The 21,948-nt window shown below is 45.6% G+C and overlaps 1 protein-coding gene across 2 annotated transcripts in view; it reads right to left on the reverse strand.

Annotated features, from left to right (window-relative positions):
• Positions 1–21,179, reverse strand: part of LOC134450753 (long-chain-fatty-acid--CoA ligase ACSBG2-like) — a 37,571-nt gene extending 16,392 nt beyond the window's left edge. Inside the window, exon 1 of one of the 2 annotated variants that reach the window (XM_063200720.1) lies at positions 20,943–21,179. Coding sequence is in view for 1 of the 2 variants with exons in the window: in XM_063200719.1 (XP_063056789.1) it covers positions 4,768–4,774 (7 nt within the window). In the remaining variant the exon portion in view is untranslated. Of the gene's footprint in view, positions 1–4,767; positions 4,989–20,942 lie in introns of those variants that run through there. The other variant, XM_063200719.1, reaches the window with a different exon arrangement.
• Between the last annotated feature and the right edge of the window lie 769 nt (positions 21,180–21,948).

Below are 21,948 nucleotides of genomic sequence, written 5' to 3' on the forward strand. Positions count from 1 at the left end.
TGGGTCCCGCCGGTCCCGCAGGATTCCCGTCAAAATTTTAAAGATGAACAGGAGCGGGCAGGAGCGGGAATAAAGATGAATGGGAGCGGGCAGGAGCGGGAATAAAAATGAACGGAAGCAGGAATGCTCACTTATTTTTTCATTTAAAAAAAGGGTCGTTTTTTTTGACGAAACGGGAGTGGGATTGATTTTGAGTGGGAGTGGGCAGGACATTCTTTTCAGGAGTGGACGGGATGGGATTTGTTTCTTTTACTCCAGTCCGGGATGGGACGGGATGGGATTTTATTTCTGGGACCGGGATGGGACTCCCGTGTCATGCTCTACTCCAAACCAACTAGTGCGCAATCAATGTTGACGTCCATTTTGTAGTGTGTATTGGTCTTTCTTGAGTGAGTTAGCCTTGGAGGAGTCTGGCCAGGCACAGAGTAAACGTAAACAGAGGAGCCACTTCTTATCATCCTCCCGTCTCCTTCATTTACATCCAGCAAGCCATCTACTGCTGGTACTGCTGCTGCCGATTAGCGATGGCGAGCTGCAGCTAGCCCTGCCAGTCACATCACTTAGAGCGATAAGATACTATGAAAACAGAGTGGAGAGTTATCTTGAGATGAACGCCCAGCACAGGACATGCGTGTGCTACGCCACGCCACATCACCCGAGCAGTCGGTCACGCCACACAGTTCCTCATTCCAATCTCACCACACCACCACAGTACAGGCTCCTCCTTAGATAAATCTGGCCTCTTACCCCAGTGAAAGAGAGAGAGAGAGAAAGAGAGGGAAAGAGAGGGAAAGAGAGAGAGAGAGAAAGAGAGAGAGAGAGAGAAAGAAAGAGAGAGAGAAAGAGAGAGAGAGAGAGAGAGAAAGAGAAAGAGAAAGAGAAAAAGAAAAAGAGAGAAAGAGAGAAAGAGAGAGAGAGAGAGAGAGAGAGAGGTCTCCCAGCAGTGAGGAGTAGAGGGTAGCAGCTGCATCGGCAGCCGTGGCAGTGGGAGGATACAGGACTCCGAAGGGAAAACTCTTCATTCCCAGAAAGACATTCTCCTCCTCCGTTACAGTGGCTCACTGGGCCTCCATCACCTCCTCCTCCCTTACAGCAGTCACTGAGTCTCTCCATCACCTCCTCCTTCTCCGTTACAGTGGGTCACTGGGCCCCCATCTCCCAAGCCAGAACTCGTAAAAGCAGTATGTAAGCACCCAACCAAACCCCCCCCATCCTGGGATGATGATGAATGCATGTGTGACCCTGCAACTGAGGGGGCTGGGGGTGGCTGTGGTGTGGTGGTGGTGGTGTGTGTGTGTGTGTGTGTGTGTGTGTGGGGGGGGGGGGGGGGGGGGGTGCCTGTCTGTGCAAGGTCTCGCTGGTGGTTTATGTCATTCCTGCTGACATGTGGATGGGTGGGGGGGGGGGGGGGGGGGGGGGGGGGGGGGGGGGGGGGGGGTGGTGGGGGTGGGGGGTTGTGGAGTTGGCCAGTCACGCCTAGATTATGTGAACAAACTGATTACACCCATGGGGATGGGGGTGGAGCAGACAGGGGAAGAGAGGAATTCAGAGGAGAGGAGAGGAGAGGAGAGGAGGGGGAGGAGTAGGAGGGGAGAATCTTCCAAACATTGGAGTGCGGTTGTGGGTGTGGGAGGGGGCTGTAGCAGGCGGTGGAAGAGAGGAATTCATAGAGGAGGAGGGGGATGGGGGGGTAATCTTCCAAACATTCCTCCGTTAAAACTCCCTCAGGGTGTTTCCCCCAACACCCCCGGCCCTTCACTTCTCTCTCCCCCTCTAATGACTTAAAGCAAGTAGGTGGGACATACCACTTAAGCGGACCACTGTCCACTGGCCACCTGCACTCGCACCCCTCCAGGGAAACACCCCATGACTTGGTCAATTCAATTAAACGTTAAAAGATGCACCAATACCAATACTCTGGGCTCTAAATTAACACCCGCAACCGGCCAAATGATGGTGAAAATTCAGTTTGGCTGATAGAAAAGAAAACGTACTAGTCACTTTGACCCATTAGTGAGTGTGTGTTAATTTATAGCCCTGACGATACTGGTACCTGTCCCAGTACTTGCTTATTTTTTTTTTTTTTAAAGGCGAAAGCCCATTGGGAAACTCCAACTCCCATTGTCATTGTGACACAGCACTCCACAGCACACAAGTGAACACTGCACACAACGAAATTGCATTTATGCCTCACCCGTGCAAGGGGGCAGCCCTCAGTGGCGCCCCATGGGGAGCAGTGCGGTGGGACGGTACCATGCTCAGGGTACCTCAGTCATTATTATACTCTTACTCGCTAAATACTTGCCGAAACCAAGCATGGAAACGGTGTAAATCAGGTTTGATGTAATGCACAAACCATGACCTGCTCGAACCAATGCTTGTGTGTTCAATATAACTTGAAGATATTCAATCAACAAATGTCGCAGGGCCTTATTTCAACTGTATTCCATTCCTTATTTTCATTGTATGTTGGGGGTAGAAGTATTTGTATTGGTATCGGCAAGTAGAAAAATGAACTTGTGTCGGGTTTTTAAAAGGTGGCATCGGTGCATCGTCATTAAACATTGCTCTCTTCATAACCACAGGTGACATACGCCAGTAGATATGAACATTTGTTCCTTGGGCCTCTCGTTTACATGTAAACAGAGTATTGACAAACCCAGCTTTTTCCCCATGGAGCTCTCCAATGCAGTATTTTTCCTCTCCTCAATACAGAACGTTTCCTGATTTCCCTAGCGAATGCATTGTTTTTTTTGTTTTTTTTTAAACTGCTCTATGTTCTTGATAGGTGAAGACAGCCTAACAAACAAATGACCCAACACTGAAAATATGCTCATGTCAAAATGTAATTTAGCTTTTCTTTTGCCAATTTTGTTTGGAGTCATTAGCCCAATGCATGATTCCATGATTCCTAGAAGTGCAGCTTGTTTACCAGCTTCGTTTGTTTTACCTTTGCGGTGGTGAAACCCAACTGGGATGCATGACAGCCCATGGGATCGCTAGGAACCATAGACACGGGAGCATCAACACAAACACACACACGCACGCACGCATCCACCACCTAGAACGAAGCCAATTGGAGCCAATTTGGATTGGAGCCAATTTTGGTCCCCTAGGTGAAATTCTTTCTCTGCATTTATCCCATTTGGATTAGTGAATCACATTGAAGAACACACACTAGTCCGTAGCAGTGGGCTGCCTGCTGAGCGGCGCCTGGGGAGCAGTGTGGGGGTTAGGTGCCTTGCTCAAGGTGGCCGTGGTCCGGTCGGGCATTGAACCAGGAACCCTTGGGTGGCCAACCCAGTGCTCTAACCACTGAGCCACGACTGCCCCCACACCTACTACTGCCATGTCATATCCCTCCTGAAAACTGGGCAAGAGCATACCCCAAACACAGACCAGTGCACACAGAGGGTGTGTGGCAGACTTGAGTCTATACCACACAAACCCACAACTGCCAAACACTCTCATACCAACCCCCCCCCACACACACACACACACACGCACACACATACACACCTCTGCTCAGCCAAACAAGCGCACATCAGCAGGCTAAGGATGGGACGCGACCCCTCAGCTGTGCATGGATATGTGAATGTGTGAGTGTCTGTGCATGCGTATGAAACTATGAATGTATGCATGCCTGTGTGTGTATGGATACCGGTGTGTATGTGCGTATGTGCATACGTATGAAACTATGAATGTATACATGCCTGTGTGTGTGTGTGTGTGTGTGTGTGCATGCGAATGAAACTATGAATGTGAATGTATGCATGTCTGTGTGCGTGTCTGTGTATATGCATGTGAATGTATGCATGCCTGTGTGCGTGTCTGTGTGTATATATTGCAGCTCCCCCCCTGTGGAACAGACAGGACAGGACAGCATTATCACGGGGCAGCTTTGGGGAGGGGGGGAGGGGGCCATGCCACGCAAGGAGGAGAAGAGAGGAGAGGGGGCCCCCCCTCATATACACACACAGCCACACCCAGCACCAGAAATTCAAACCACAGACACAACCCTATATACACTGAGCTGGTCAGATTGGCATTAATGTATATAGAGCAGCCTGTTGTAGTCTAGATGACCCATTTCCCTGATGTGGCGTGCCGGTCCAGATAATGCCAGCTTGGCTTTTAAATGGAAGGCTGTTGGGCAGATCAGACAGATGCACGCATCGTATCCCTGCCCCCTTGCCTTCTGCTACCACTGAAACACAACAACTAGGCTAGCAGTAGTACACAGTACACCGGCTTCCCCACATCAACGTACCACGTACATAAATGTGTGTGAGAGGAAGACTGCATTCACATTACCGGTACATGACATTTAGCAGACGCTTTTGACCAAGGCGTCTTACAAGGAGGACATTCAAGCAAGCACAGAGTACAGCAGTATACAAGTAGTGTAGAACAGATAGAGCAGAAAAGCAAGACCTTTTTTTATAAAACCGGGAATGGTTTTCTGCAAAGCTACAGCTCAAAGCAACAAACCCTTCATTCAAATCCAATCACACATTCTCTCCTATCAGTGACTCATAGACGGAGGGGTCTAACTAAGGCATTCCATCTTATACAGCCGCCGCACCTTCAGCATCTCTGGTGTCCAGCCCCTGTATTAGCACTGAAGCATCCTGATATACTCTAATCGGCACACACCCTTTAGATCAAATCAACAGCTGCCCAGTTATGCCCAGCCAAATGAAGGAGTATGTTACACATGTAATGAAAATTCAAATGAAAATCCTTCCAAAATGATTAGAAACTTACAGTGCATCTTTGCGATGATGTGTTTGCTGATGTGAGGATCCTGGTGAAGTCTTCTTTTTTTTCCAAATGAGAGCTTAAAAAATGCCGGTATTGCCTGACTGCTCCTGCTGTGCTGAACCTGAACTGTGCGAGTCTGCCGTTACCGCCTTTCCACTGCTACAGACTAGAAGGACACATCACTCTTCTCACCACACATCCACACACGCGCAGCTTTCGGCTTTCCCCCCGGCAGCTAACCACACCCTCCTCAATACCCAAAACCTCCCCCTCCCCCCCTCCCCACTCTACTTCCTCAAACACGCTTCCCACACCAGACATCCTGCATTCCGCCTCTTCTGATTGGCCCGTTCAGCTCACACCACAACGCTCATGTTCCAAATATGGGAGGCCAGGGCTCAATTCAAGGCAGTTTGGGCGGGGTCTTCAGCCTTCACCCTCCCATCCCCCTACCACACACACACACACACTCTCACCGGCCATGCAAATGCTGGGGTTACTGTCGGCCACAACACGCAGCTGGGGTGATTCAGTGCGCATCCTGGCTGGCTGGCTACTGCAGACCCTGCCGGTCTCTCTCATCACAGCCCATCATAGTGAAGCATCCTCAACAACTCAACCAGGAGAAGAAGAGGAAAAGGAGATAACTTGGAGCAATAACGTCTTAATACGCCACACTGTACCATACCATACCAACCCACTGACCTATTTCTAACAGAACAGGACATCAGGAAGGATGTATACAATGCATAGATACATAATGATGTGCAATAACAAATAAGCTCACAGCTTCCATGTTGACCTGTTGCTTGATAAACAATTAATATTGCTATAAAATGGCTGTGAGATCATTGCTTCAAAAATGAAGCATCTTTATAATATAAATAGCCACAATATGTACATGTCATGAAGGACTCTGCAGAATTGTTAAATTAGGGCAGTGCACCGCATTCTCAGCCAGGCACCCTTTTAATACATTAGTTGGTTAGTTTGTCGTATCTTATAGGGCCTCTTGATCATGTAGGCTGTGCAACACAGCATTTATAGCCATAGGCTCATCCCTTAAACAGTTTTGTATATTCTATTTTAAAAGCCCTTTATTTCAAAGAATAGCCTACCCATTCATCCAAGCCATTTATTAATTCATTCAATCTAAATGACAGCTAATTACACACAGAGCTAAGCAAAGGCTAACCAGAAAGTCAAGTTGTGATTCCTTGAAAGAGTCTTATGCAAAACTAGCGAGTATCAGGTCAGCAGTCTTCAGCATGCAGCATCTCCAGTTCAACAGCATACTGTCGCACCACAAACCCCACAGCCTGGCATTAGCCCAAATATCCAAATCAGCAGTTACCAAACTTTTTCTAAAGTGACCCCCGTTTGGACCTGAGGATGTTTTCGTGACCCTTAAGCATTTTACTTTAGTCCATTAATATTGCTACACTTTCCATTAATTGTTTGTCTGCTAATATTGTTTGAAATGCCCAGGAAAAGCAAACCTCTATTAACCATACAAGTGAATACTGTTCCTATTAACCAATTTGTGGAAATGTTATCTATTAACCTGTGGATTTCGCAGTTTTATGCAAAGTCCCTTCTGTACCCCAAGCCGCCAGCAGTACTTCTGCGCCGAATCACCTTTCCCCCCCAGGGGGTCCTGACCCCCCAGTTTGGGAACCAAGTGTCCTAAATCACACCACCAACTAGTATGTCATCGTATAAATGACAGAATTTCTAAATTTGGGTCTTGCTGTGTAAGCATGGCTTAAGGGTGAGTCACTGCTGGAATTCTACTGTCAAACGGCTCGTACCAGTATTTCCTGTTCAATTACTCCAATACGCTGCCAAACCAGCCAGCAGAGAAGTGGTGGGAAACCTCACCCATTATGGCAACATGTCCAGATGGATAGATAGATAGCCTTTATTGTCCCCAGAGGGAAACTAGATTTCACCACAATCATAACTTGTTACAGCCAACATGAAGACATAAAGTACTACACAACCCAACACACACAAGTACACAAGGACATCAAGCACCATTCATGCACACTCAGACACAAATACTTTGACAACATAAGCACATGCTGCTCACACACACACACACACACACACACACACACACACACACACACACTAATTAATGTCCCAACATCCTACAGCCATTATCACAGGGAGAAAGGGAAGGAAACCTGCCTCCAGATGTTGAGAGTTGTGATGGTGAGATCATGCTTTAAAGGACAAGTGCACCATTTTGAAAATCAAGCCCTTTTCTGAGTCATTTCTGAGACATTTTGCAGTCCCATCAAAGTTTAATGGTCTGGGGTTAATGTTCAAAATAGTGCACTTGTCCTGTAACAACATGCTCTCTCAGAATTGGGAATATAGAAAGCGCTTCCTTGGAGCCATCACAGAGAACACTTCCGTGACCAGGGTCACGGAATTTTGTCAAAATCTGTGCAACTGACAAAGATTTCGTGTCCCAAAGATCCGTGTCCATTCCACGGAATTTTGAGAGATCTCTCCTTAATGTTGTTCATGGCCACTTCTCATTGCTGTTGCACTATGGTGCCAGTTCCATAGGTGTGCAGCCAGCACCTGTGTGAAACTGGCCCCCCCTCAGATCAAAAATGCTGAAATAACACTCCAGATTGTATGTGCTATGTTTGTAAAGGATACTAGTGCTGTAAAAAATGTCTGTTTGTGCTATTAATAAAATAATTAGCATAATAATAAAATAAAACGGCTGTAACTTCACAAAATAAGTGATTGAAACATGAATTTTCACAGCACAAACAAATTGCCTTCGATTGAGACTCCTTTGGAGAAATTGGGACGTGGAGGCGAGGGGAGGGGCTGCGTGACGTTACGGGTCAGAAAAACGTATTAAAAAGCATGAGTATTTGACTATTTAAATTAGTTCAAAGCCTTAATAGCACAAACATTTTTATTTAGAGCATTATGCGGCACAAACATAGCCCACACAACCTGCAGTGTTATTGCAGCATTTTGGGTCTGAGGGGGGGCCAGCTTCACGCAGGTGTGTGCAGCAGCATGGGAGACTGGCCGAGCAGCAATGCTCTCTAAAGAGGTCACTGACCGAGCAACAATGTTCTCTTAAGTAATCACTGTTGACAAATCACAATAGATAGTTTAAAGTGTATATCGCAGGTTAACCACTAATTTGGATCAATGTGTACACACTGTATTCAATAAATGATCCACATATATAAGTCCCTCCAAAAACGATGTTAAACAACGATTTTTGTTGTTTGTTGTGGCAAATGTGGGTTTAACCGTAACCTGGCGACTACGTCAGACGAGGCCATGGGTGAACGTTTTACATAGGCGAGGTGACGATCACTAATGATATAACGGCCGTGGCCTGCAGGCCTATAATAGAAATCGCAACTGTAATCGTGCGGCTTTTCTCATGCAGGGCACTGTAACAACTTCCAAATGATTTAGTAACTTTTGGCCAACTAGTTTTAGTAGAAATGCTATTCATGCAGGGTTGCAAATTCTGCTTGGACCTATAGGCTAGACTATGCGACATGGGCTTCTTTTTTTACTAGGCTAGTCCCTTCATATTTTTGGGCTTGCTTTTAATCATGTTTAATGAACTGCCAATATCGTGTCAGCTAAATGCAATAGGCTACCTAAATTACAAACAGCACAAACGGGAAATGATCTGCGTAGCCTAAAATGTGGTGCTATTCGCCCGACTGGGGAGGGACTGTCCATGGTGCTGAAATCGCGTCAAACTTTTCCAAGGTGCAAAACAGTAGGCTAAAGTAGGCCTATACCACCCGAGTCATGTCGCTGTTGTAAAAATCACATTTTCAATTTCCTTTGACTGTTCTATAGAATTACATGCAACTTCAATAAAGGTCACCCACATGCGTATCACAAATCAATAGCATAGGTAACCCACGCGGCGGCGGGACTATTTCGGTTAACCTATATTCCTTGACAAAAAAAAAAGTCAGAGTGTCACAAAAAAACTACACTGTCCGTAATTACTACCAAACGAAATTATCCAATAGAAGAAATCAAGTCTTCAGTTTCAATAATCCACGTTGTGTGGCGCAAATGTAGCGCCTTCCAAGTCTCTCGCGGCCAAAAGTGACTAAGCTCAACTCTGATGATAGCCTACTTATGTTCCAGGTTACTCACGGCACTGAGACGATGCAGGATAATCCATGGAAAGTCTTCAAGTAATCCAAACAGAGCGATTCAAGCAAGACAGTAAAACAACAATAGTCGCCAGATCAAACATAAATACCAAAACTAGCCTATAGGCCAATGTAGATTTGGTATGACGTTTGATAAAAGCATCTCATTCAGATGGCCAGGGAGAGAGGCAAACAATCTTTCAACAGCGTTGGCTGGAGCCTTCGAGTAGAGCCTTTTGGTTGTATCTTTTCAGTCTCTATTTTCCTACTACGCGCGTTGGATCCACGTTTTTAGATGCGTCCCAGCATCTCTATAAAAGGGTAGGCTATGTCTGTCCGTCCGTCTGAAACGCGTTCTTCAAATTGTTCCCTTCTGTGTCCACAAGGTGGGAGAGTTGACTATTTGGCCCGGAGCACGCAGCTGATTGCACTGTGCAGCGCGAGTAGCCTACAATGAAAGTGCTGCTGCATTGAATAAGAATGTGTGATAACGCGCCAGTTGCCCTAGCCAGGACAACTGAGGGGCCATTTAATTTTCGGCATTATTTTGCGTTTGGGCCGTGGGAGGCAACTTCGTTTCGTTTTCACCAACACCACTGTGAAGTGTGTGTCACTATGTTCACGGTCTTTACCCCCTTATGAGACTTCGGCCCGAGGATGTCAAACGTGAGGGGGGCGCTTCATCATGTTGTGTATGATAGTGTCACGTTGTGCAGCTCAACTATGTGGTTTGTCAGAAACTCGCGGCAATGACAATGAAACGTGGTGCTCGAAACAAGTAGACAAATGCGCCATTTGACATACGGTGTACTGATGTTCTCGGACGTATTGCAAGGGAGGTTCATTCGTTTTCTGCTGACGGCCGTGTGGACCGCACAGGTGCTTTCCGCTGTGCCCAGACAGATTGCTTTGCAGTCTTTTGAATTCGGTAATCTCTGGCACTCTTACAATGCAGCCGACTGCTTTGCACCTTGCCGTTAAAAAGCTTGGAGCGAATGATTCACCCAAACGGTTTTATTTATTTATTATTTGTCGCTGTTTACATTCTTTCCCACTTGGACATGGTGCTGAAATGGTGTGACAGACCTACTAAAGGTGATACTAACAATGTCTGGTAATTTGTAGCGTAGGCCTACTTGAAATTTGAAATCACATGGTAGGCCTACTTCTCCAAATTCAAGCTTTCGAGACTCGCACTTTGAGGCAAGCGCAATTGTAACCCCACCCCCCCCCCCCCCCCCCCCCCCCCCCCCCCCCCCCCCCCGGATTTGTTTTTTTTTTTAGCATAGTTCGAACACTGGTTTTTACTGCCTCACGGTCACATGGCACCCTGTAGCGGTCATGATATAATATTGCCAATGATATTTATTTCATAACCGTACGGCATAATTCAATCACACACCGTAGGCCTACAGAATGCAGGGCTACCGCTACTGCGGGCTACTGAATGGCCTCGCCTGACGTCACACAATAGATTAGAATTCTTTGAACATGTTACTGAAAATACACACTTTTCCTCATTATATTTCATTTTCTGATGTCCTGTTGCATGAAAAAAATGATGGATAATTGTTCAAGTGGTAGAACTATCAAAGGAAGTCCATTATTTTGAATAAAAATTAACCTGAGATATACACTTTAAGGAGTAGGCGAGTACATTTAGGGTTTAACCCCAAAAAAATTGATACAAAAGGTTTTTTTATGGATTCTATTACTATTGGACCTGCTAAATGACATACTAAAAATCTAGTAAAATCTGACTTTGGGAAATTAGTTTTTTCAACATGGCTGCCATAGGCTTATTATAAGGGTCAAGAGACACTCCAGGTGAATAGGCCAAAAAATTTAGCTTGCCGATATCACCATGAAACTTAATCCGGTGATTACTCACATATTTGTGAGAAAAAAATGTATTGCAAGTTTTCTGAAATGTTATGTTTTAATATGGTAATTGGACTATATCTAATTAAATATGCATTAAATTTCAAAATGCAAAACCTCAAAATCTGAAAAAGCCAAGCTCAAAATGACTCTTTTATTTTGTTTCTAGTAAGCCAGAAGATATCTTCAGAAGAGATTATGGACATCTCTTTTTGTTTTGTAGTAAATCTAAAAATCTTTGTGCAGACACACCAGCTAGCATTTTTTTTTTTCAAAAGATGATTATTTAACATCTCTCTTATAGTTTTATGTGTCTCAAGTTCTTCCAGACATTCTTTGAGTCTGGTGGTATCATTCTTAGCATGTATCAAGGGCAAGGTCAGCTGTCCTCAAATCATAGCCTCTCCACAGAGGTGTCCTAAGGGCTGGTGCTGGGACTCCTATTTGCCATGTACACCACATCACTGGGCCATGTTATCTGTTCTCACAGCTTCTCATACTACTGTTACACCGATGAAGCACAGTTACTTTGTGCCAGATGACTCCACGGTCACACACATTTCCGCTTGCCTCTCTGAACTATCCACAAGTATGAAGGAATGCAACCTTCAGTTGAGCCTCGCCCAAAAGTACTGCTGGTGATCCCAGCCAAAGATTTAGGTTGCCATGATATCGAGCTCAATATGGATTCTGCTACTGTTGCCTCAAATAAGGCCACAAGAAATCTAGGTGTCACTGTTGATGACCATCTATCATTCTCTGACCACATAGCCTCAGTTTCCCACTCCTCTTTTTCATGCCCTAATTGAATACAAGGCCCTGACCCTTGCCTATGAAGCTACAACAGGCCCTACTCTGGCTTACCCGAAAGCTATGCTAAAGCCCTATGTCCTTTCAGGACATTGTCTGTCTCCAGTACCAACCGTTTCACCTTGCCCTCTACTTACACATGTAGTGGCTCCTGTCTATTCAGTTCAGCTGCTGAAAGGCCCAAAATACCTAGTGACACCATGATTCATCACTGATGATGTGCCCTGACAAACAGCACATGGATATTATCATAGCAGTAGTGTCTTTATCCACCCAAACAGCACTCCAAACAAACAGATCCTGACAACATGTTAGTTCATGCCAATGTAATTATCATGTAGTAACCTTTATTTAAAAAAACTTTGATCTTGAAAATGACACCTTTCCTGAAGTCAGATTTTCCTAGATTTTTAGTATGTTATTAAGGACACTTAGAGGTAACACAATCAGTTGAAAAACCTTTTGTATCAATTTTTTTGGGGTTAGGTCTTTTTTTTGCATAGATGTACTCGCCTAGTGGTAGGTCTGCACTCTGCACACTGCAAATAAGCTAAAAAAAAAAAAACTTTATTATTTAAAAGGCAACGGAAGATCCAGGGTGATCGAAACATTGCTTTTTAAATAATTAAGTTTATTTTTTGGAGCTTATTGGCACTGCAGTGTGCAGACCTACCTCCTTCAACTGTCTTGACACTTTTGTCTGGCACCAGCAAAAAGTGTTTTTGGATGTGCGCACTGCGCACCCAACCCAAAACTAAATCCCAACCGATACTCAAGACTCAGGAGCCTGCTCAGTTTCCATGCCAACCACAGCTTGTTTGGTGCAACACATATTCAAGGTTTATTTTATTGAATCTCGTTATGGTAGAATAGAAGAGTAAAATTGTTTTGGGTTTTTTTGCTACTCAAAGGTGAACGAATAAATAAATAAAATGGTGTGTGTGTGTGTCTCTGTATATGACTGAGGGGTAGAAAGAAAGTGTCATGTGCAAAGCTTTGACTGTATTCAGGATGCATTTGTCAGTCCAATGCCTGGTGGGAATAACTTACAGACGTCATATTAAATGATAAAAACTGATTGCCACCTTCGAGGTTATGAAAGTTCAGAGCTGCTGCACAGTACAGGGAGAGGGAAGGTATGGCATGGCATGACACTCATCAATCTAAAGTCACTCTGAACGTGACACAATGAGCACACAGTACAGGTCGTCTTGCCACATTCACATTTAACTTGGCAGCCGACCTGTTTAAGTACAAAGAGCACATTACGGTGTAATGTTTGGTCTCAGTCTGGGCGGGTTGAGCAAAGGCTATAGTATCGGTACAGGTGAGACGGCACGGGGGTCTTTTGGCATGAACATAACTCACGCGGCACCACCATACCAGAGTATCATGTTGTGCTCTTAGATTTACAATGGATTTATCCTCGGCTGGACACGCTGTACAGCAAACAAGCTTTAGTTCCCTAATGGGTAATTTCACGTGAAATCAGGCACTTTGGGGCCCTACAAACACAGATTTTAATACAAACTTGTGCGTATAAAGGAAGGATGAGTCACCGCACACTGGTATTCTGGTAGCTTATTAGGGTTCACCAAATAAACTACCAGAATACCAATGTGCTGTGATTCATCCTCCGTTTACTTGGATTACTTTTACTGCACATCACCAGCACCTGGACAGTTGTTGTGCATAGGGACGCTACTTTGGGTGCCTTGCTTACATTACATTTCACTTAGCTGACGCTTTCATTTGTTCAAAGCGACTTACAACTATTATTTTTCAGGGTATTGGTTACAGTCCCTGGAGCAATGTGGGGTTAGGTGCCTTGCTCAAGGGCACTTCAGCCATGGATGGAGGTGCAGGTAGAGGTCAGGGGGGATTCGAACCGGCAACCCCTAGATTGAAAGACCAACTCTCTAACCACTAGGCCACGGCTGACCCCATATGTATTGACCTGTATATGTATTGTATATGAATGTCTGAGGATGATTATGTGCATGTGTGAAAATGGTGTCTACACATGTACTACAAAGATCTAACGAATCCTGAACCTGATGGAACTGACTGAATGATGTGAAAACAAATATCCCTATGGCAGTGTATCCCAAACTTTTTTGTCCTGCGTACCCCCTAAGCAATTTTGTCACATGATGAGTACCCCTCTCACTCGTGCTCTATATCTGTTCCTCTATCCCCATGTGGCTACACTCCATATATTTGTTATTATTACATTTTCCCAAGTACCCCTGAGGTGTGCTCGCGTACCCCTAGTGGTACACGTACGTACCCCTGGTTGGGAAACACTGCCCTATGGGACAATAAAGTGTAAATAATCCAAATGTCCACACAAGGATTCCTCAAAGGATTATTATATTATAAAAGATTTCAGAGGGAACACAAACAGATACAGCTTACTTCTTGTAGCTTAACTTTCTAACTGCCAGTTATTGACATGCGCACTGGCTGTACTCGCGCACTGGCCATAACCTCTTAAAGGTACAGAACACCATTACTGTTTACTATTATAATCACATTATGACATCTCCCCTTTTAAGATTTAAAATTCCCTTATAGGTAAACAACATATTATATCACATCCCCCCCTTTTAAGTGTAGATACTCTCATGTAAGCAAGGCACAACAATATTTCTACCATATTCACAATAGTGCATTCATAACAACACAGTATTACTAGACAATTCTTAATATGCATTCAAGAAGTGCAATCAAAGGATAGTGCTTTTTTTTTTTTTTTGGTAGATCCCCACAGTCCATTCCCAATCTCTGAAAGAAAGAAAGGTGAGTAAACAAGGTAATATCAACATGGATTTCACAATGAACATTTTATTTTTTTAGTTCCTTCACAGGTTCAGTTTCTCAACAGGTTTGCTGAGTCTGCCAGACCGCGTGTAGAAAGGTCTGACTGGCCTGTCAGGTGGTACGACACCGCTGGTTGGCAAAGGGGTGTCGGTGGTTGGTGCTGGATCAGGCGGATGACTGGAACCGCCTGGCTGGCACTCGGGGATGACGCCGGGGACTGCTGCTGCTGCTGCAGGGACGTGCTGAAGATGACGCCGATTGCGTCTCACTCTCTCACCGCGCTGCGTTGTGATGATGTAGGAGCGCGGCGTGATGCTCTCTCCGGTGATCACAGCAGGTGTTTGCCATGATTTCTGGTGGTCCAGCCGCACAAGGACGGGATCACCAGGTTGCAGTGATGGCAAGTGTCTCGCGCCGTGTCGCCGGTTGAAGTAGAAGGCTTGTTTTTGCTTCTCACTCGTGTCTTTGTCTCTGACTGCCACAAGGTCAGGCCATTGTGGCTGAAGATTCGCCTCCAGTGTTGGCAGGGTTGTTTTGATTTTGCGGCCCATCAGCAGCTCTGCTGGGCTCACACCGGTGGTGGTGCAAGGTGTGGACCGGTAACACATGAGGGCGAGTAGAGGATCTTTTTGGGCGAGTATCCTCTTTGCGATCTGAACTCCCCGCTCGGCATGTCCATTGCCTTGGGGATTGTAAGGGCTAGATGTGGTGTGTGTGAAATCAAAGTCTCTAGCAAAGTCTTTGAACTCTTGGCAGGAAAACTGCGGACCGTTGTCACTCACCAACTCGTCGACGATGCCGAATCTAGCGAAGACTGCCTTCAGCTTTGTGATGACTTGTGAAGCAGTTGTTGTTGTTAGGTGGAGGATTTCCAGGAATCTCGAGAAGTAGTCTGAAACAACAAGGTAAGTTTGTCTCTTGTACTCACACAGGTCGATGGCGATTCTCTTCCAGGGTCGGTCGGGTAGTGGAGTTGAGATCAGAGGCTCTTTGCGCTGTGAGGGTTTCAACTCAGGGCATACCTGGCATGACTGGACTTTCCGCGTGATTTCACCTGAGATGCCGGGCCACCATACAGCCGCCTGGGCGCGCTCTCTGCATTTGGTCAGTCCCTGGTGCCCATGGTGAATGCGGTCCAGTGTGTCCTCTCTCAGCGTGTCTGGAATCACCATTCTGCTGCCCCTGGTGACAATGCCATTGAATTCAGACAGTTCGTTTTTGAATGGAAAGTACTCACGTACTGCTGTTGGTACATTCCCAATGTACTCTGGCCACCCTGCTCTGATGTACCGCAACACCAGCTGTAGATTGGGGTCGGCCGCCGTGGCTACTCTGATGGCCTCCAGCCTCGTTGGTGTAGCCGGCATGGTCTCCACGATGGCGGCTATGTAGCATGCCACCTCGTTGTGAGTGTCACTCTCCTCCTGCTGGCACGGTAGTGGACTGCGTGACAGTGTGTCAGCCACAGTCAGTGTCTTTCCTGGTGCGTATTCAGCTGTTGGTTTGAATCGCATGAGCCTCATGAGCAGTCTTTGACACCGTATAGGCACATTGTCCAGATCTTTCTTGTTCATGAGGGGAACGAGGGGTTTGTGGTCTGTCACAAGCTTAAAGTCCTCCAGACCATACAGGTACTTTTCGAATCTCTCACACGCCCACACACTCGCCAGGCACTCTTTTTCTATTTGTGCGTACCTGGTCTCCGCATCGGTGAGTCTCCTAGAACAGTACGCCACTGGTTTCCAGTCGTTGTCGTGGAGCTGAAGCAGTACACCGCCAATGCCATAGCTGCTGGCATCAGCTGAGACGGCAGTTGGTCTGTTCACGTCATAGAACTTCAGCACTGGAGATGTGGAGAGGCACTCTTTGATCGTGCGAAATGCCTCCTGCTGGGCATGGTCCCATACCCAGGCTGACTTGGACTTCAGCAGTGCGTACAGTGGCTGGCCTATTGTGGAGAGGTTGGGAATGAATTTCCCTAGGTAGTTGAACATACCCAGCACTCGTCTCAGCTCTTCGATGTTGTGTGGTGCTGGTAGCTCTCTGATGGCTTTTACCTTGTCAGGGTCTGGTCTCACCCCTGACTCGTCGATGACCTGGCCCAGGAACTGAAGAGTGTTCTGCCTGAACTTGCACTTCTCCTTGTTGAGCTTGAGGCCGGCCGACTCGATCCGCTCGAGCACTTTGTTGAGGCGCTGGTCGTGCTGTTCCGCTGTCTGCCCGTACACCAACACATCGTCCATGAACAGCGCCACGCCGTCGAGGTCTTGTAGAGTCTCCGCCATCTTGCGCTGGAAGATCTCAGGAGCGCTGGTGATGCCAAACGGGAGCCTTTTGAAAGCGTACCTCCCGAATGGTGTGAGGAAGGTGGTCAACTTGCTGCTTTCAGGGTGCAGAGGGATCTGCCAGAATCCGGAGGCTGCGTCGAGCGATGTGAATGTTGTTGCACCGCTGAGCTTTGCTGTTATCTCCTCTGCAGTAGGAAGGATGTATCTCTCTCTCCTCACAGCTTCATTCAAGCGCTTTAAGTCCACACAGATACGCACCTTGCCGTTCTTTCTCGGGACAGGCACCATGGGCGCGCACCAGTCTGTTGGCTCGGTCACCGCCTCGATGATGTCGTTCTCCTCCATGCGCTTTAGTTCCTCCTGAACTTTGGCCATGAGGGGTAAGGGAACTCGGCGGGCAGCGTGCACGGCGTATGGCTGAGCGTTCTCCCTGAGCTGGATCTTGACTGGCTCAGTATTGAGAGTCCCATGCTCACCAAACGCCCCGTGAACCTCCTCAATGCGCTTCACCAGTCCCATTGTGGTTGCTGTGTCTCTGCTGAGCAGGTTGTTTGCTGTCTGGCCTCGGATGACATACACTGGGAACGAGTAGGGCTTGCCTTTGTACTGGATGTTGGTGGTGAATTTCCCCAGACAGTCCAGCTGACCGCCAGGGCTGTACAGTGTGATGTTGGAGGGCTCTAGTTGTCTCTGGGGAACTAGCCTGCTGAATGTTTCCACTCCCATGACGTTTGTGTCAGCCCCAGTGTCGATCTTGAATTTAACTGGTGTAGCCCCAATTTTCAACTGCACAGTCCACAATTCATCAGATGTTCTTGCGTTGGTCACCGCTCCTAGAAAGTACGGCGACTCCTCTGCCCCCTCGGTGACTTCCCTCACTGCTTTATTACGGCATTTTCTCTCCCAATGGCCCCTTTTCCCACAGTTGTTACATGTCGAGTTCTTTGCTGGGCACATATCGGGGTTGCCATGTCTCATTTTGCCACATTGGCCGCATTTCGGATCATTTGTCTGTCCGTTTTCTTTTCGTGGGGGCTGCCATCTTTGATGTTTACCTTTTGTCGTCGCTTTCCCGCGCACTTCTTCCACTGCTACTCTGCCTTCGCCCTGCTGCTGGTGCACCTGCAATGCCACCTCCTCAGACTGGCGAACAGTTTGTACAGTGTCGGCAAGTGTTAGCTTCGACTCAAGCTGTAGCCTACGAGACAGTTCCTTGTCCAGTATCCCCACCACGATACGGTCTCTGATGTGCTCCTCTTTATGAACCCCAAAGTCACAGTATTCCGACATTTCGTACAGCGCCCTGATAAACATTTCAGCCTTCTCAGCCTTGGTAAAAGCAAGCGCGCTCTTGAATCACATTCCGCTTGGGGAAGAAGTACTCGTATTTTCCTAATACGATATCAAAGTTATCCTCTTCGCCCATGTCCTCGAAAGTGAACGACTTGAAAATGTTTTCAGCCTCAGAGCCCATAGCGTATATCAGCGAACTGACCTGCACATCTCCATCTTCTCTGAAGAGTTTTGTAGCCGTCCGATAACGTTGGAAACACTGACGCCAATCTGCCCATTCATTCGGACGATCAAACTTAAAGTTCTCCGGTGGGTTAAACTTGGCCATTGTTCGATGGAAACGAGTTGTCCGTCACGACTTCTGACACCATGTAAATAATGCCAATGTCCACACAAGGATATATCAGCAAGGATCATTATATTATAAAGATTCATAGGAGACACAAGCAGACACAGCTTACTTTCATGTAGCTTACTTTCTAACTGCCAGTTATTGTCATGGGCACTGGCTGAACTCGGCTGTAATCTTAAAGGTACAGAACACCATTTCTATTAACCATTATAATCACATTATGACAATAAAGAATCTAATCTATAGTATAAGAGTAATCGTCTAAAACTTGGTGTGCCTTTTTAGTCCAAGGTAGAACCCTAGAACTGCATTTGTATTCTGGCACCAACATTAAGGGGGGAAGTGACTAAGAAAGTTTTAATTCAGAGGGTGGGACACTATACATTCATCCTTGATTGTCAGCCAATTTAAGTCACAAAGAGATGGTTTTGATGTTTGCTCTTTTTTGGCTTCACAAATTACACATGGAACACCAGTGATAATGATCAGAGTACGGATTATGAGATATTCAAATATTAAACATGCAATATAAAAAAGCTGTATTTTCAAATGGCCAATATCTTGTCCAAACCTAACCTACTATGTCATGAATGACACTTGAAAAATATGGTGAATGTTTTTTTTTAGTCTTTTCAGAGATAATATTATAGGGTTGAAAAAAAATGAGTGGCTGCATTAGTGTTGACATTTTGGGTGCCTGTCAGATGGGGTACTCTTACCTAACACACTACTGCTCTATTACTATGTTTTAAGCTGTGCAGGGTGCATGCATGCATCTTTTCCCCCTATATTACTCATCACGCGACACGCACTGGCCGCAAAAAAAACATAGTGAAACGCCTCTCACGTTTGTTCACTAGAATAGTTGATGAAGTCAAACGAGTATTTCCACTGTGGACAGATGATGGCATCTACCAATTACGATGTTAGACGTAAAATACACGCCAATGCACCCCACGTACACATGACAAGACAGCCAGCTCTCCATTGGTGCTCTGGTTGCGTGGAGATGGTGTCAGCATCCGGAGGTTACTGTAGGACACTGACATCGCCGTGGCCCCTCCCCAGGGCTTTATCAGGGCTGCGCACGGGCTGCTATATACACACCGCAACCCTGATCATCATTACTAGCAAGACAAAAAAGACCTTTCGAAACCCTTATCGACATGCTACATCAGACATGAGTGCTTCTGTTTAACGTTATAGCGGTGCTTTCCATTGCTTGAATATTTATTATACAGCTAAAAATCCCACCGGAGTCTACTGTCACACTGTTCAAAAGCATCATAGATCAGATGTGCTTTATCCACCGCGACGATTACACCACCAGACAACGACTGATCCAAGTTCCATTGTGTCGGGCGCAGTAAATAATACTGTCTTGTCTCGTTGAGGATCAGTCATGCCGATAGAATTTAAAACGTACGGTATTTAAAGTCAACCACCAATATCAATTCGCCTCGCACGTCATTGCCAACATTATAACAAGCTTCCCAATGTTACCCAGCAAGCTGAGCCTACCAGCTGCTGCACGAGCATCTGGTCATCGGTCAACCTCCCAGACACTTCCCTTACGGGACAGTTCCCCTTGTGTAACAAAACTAACCCTGTGGTAAGTTGCATTTCCTCCACACATTGCATATTTTCCCATTATATCCCTCTTGACACTCTAGGCTATAAACGCCTCCTAAATGCCATTTAGCTATTTTAGGAGAAGACGCCAGTGGAAAATAAGTTCTAAAAACTGCAGTACGTTCATGTCAACCTGACTGGTTGTCAGGAGGGGTCATCATAGTCGTGTTCACGATAAACTCCATGCTGCTAGTGCCACACCACACACCAGAGAAGGGAACAGGGAAAATGTGACAACACAATCGGCGAGTACTCAAATGACACGTGGCTACTTCTAGGATGAATGCAGCAACTGTCTCTGTTAGAAACGTAAGAGGGGACTGAGCTGAGAGAATAAAATAATGCATTTATCTTTAGCATTATTCTACCACTATGACTTTAATGTCCATGTAGTGGTAGATATAGCTGAGAGACAAGTTAATCCATTATCCGACCAATCAATCAAATCAATCAAATAAATAGGAGTAATTAACCAGACAGCCAATACTCAACTGGGGTCAATGTAAATCTGATATCCGTTGGTGTGAAATTATCTGGTCCATTTATCAAACTAACACATTATCTCTACAGTCTCCAAAAGTTTCCATCAGATTACCATTTGCCTTTGAAATGAAAGATATTTATTTTTTAAACATGGATAATTTCAAATAGTTACACAATTCACGAGCTACTGTGCAGTATAAACTAGAAGATCAACGGAATTAGAAACGAAAATAAGATGGCTAACAGCTGCTAGCTTCACACTTGACTGGTGCCAAACATCCGTGGGTTATCATCGACAGGTGCACATCAGATACGACACATCAGTTAACGGATTCGTTAAATGTATTTTAATTAAGTTCACCACATCGTACTTGGACCATTTCTCATTGAAAACAGCTAACAAAGAAAAAGCTATCAAAGACGGGCACATACATTTGCACTTACCTATCTACAGTTTGTCTGTTCAATCTTGAAGCAACCAGACAAAGCCGTCTTATACACTGAACTTGAGTGCTTTTGAACGTGACCTTTAGCGCCCTTAGAGGTATTTAGTGGCTCGAAATCCTTAACCTCTTCAAATTATTCACTGCATTAACGTAAAGGCCTCTCAAAACACACCGGTGCGCGTTGAACTAGAATTAATGCCACTTGCCAAACATTCAACCAGTGAAAGAAAGTAAGTTGATGTGAAAGTAGCGCCAATGGCATGTCCCCGCCCCTTTACCATACGTCAGCACGTACAAACGTGAAGTGATAGTGAGAGAGCCATGATCTGAGACCAGCCGTATCTTTTTATACGACTCTGTCAGAGACCACAAAGGGTTTATTATTTTATATTTACACACAACATACAGCCAGGGGTACTAACAAAACCCAAGGAGCACCTGGATAGCATTGATGTATACTTTCACAGCATTGCTGAAAACAAACAAGAAGGCACAAGATGTGAAAATGATTCCATCTGATAATTTGTCTTTGTTTGGTATCTACCGCCATCAAGTGGTCAGAACAAGCTATCACAACTGAATTTCCAAAGACACAAGAGCGACCTCTTGCAGAATACAGATGCATAGCATCTAGTCCAGGGGTCAGGAACCTTTTTGGTGGAGAGAGCCATAAAAGCCAAAAATGAGTTTTCGTGAGAGCCATACCATTTTAAAACAATGAATACAATTAAAAGCATGTATTTCAATTAAGACCAACAATTTTAGAGTGTACTGTCAAGTTGTTAGACTTTAATGATAACAGGTAGGGTTATAGTTTCCTGGGTTACTTACAGGCTACTGGTTCACCAGGAAAGGGTTATAGGTTGATAGGGTTGCCAACTGTCAACTTTATTATGGCGGGGGGTGGGAGTCCCCCCCCCCCCAAAAGAATGTTGTATTTCTTAGATGTAATTTCCAGCATTTTAATGTCCCGTGTCCCGTTTCATCTCAATACGGACACATAC

The sequence above is a fragment of the Engraulis encrasicolus genome, chromosome 6, assembly GCF_034702125.1.
Source record: "Engraulis encrasicolus isolate BLACKSEA-1 chromosome 6, IST_EnEncr_1.0, whole genome shotgun sequence".
Taxonomy (NCBI): domain Eukaryota; kingdom Metazoa; phylum Chordata; class Actinopteri; order Clupeiformes; family Engraulidae; genus Engraulis; species Engraulis encrasicolus.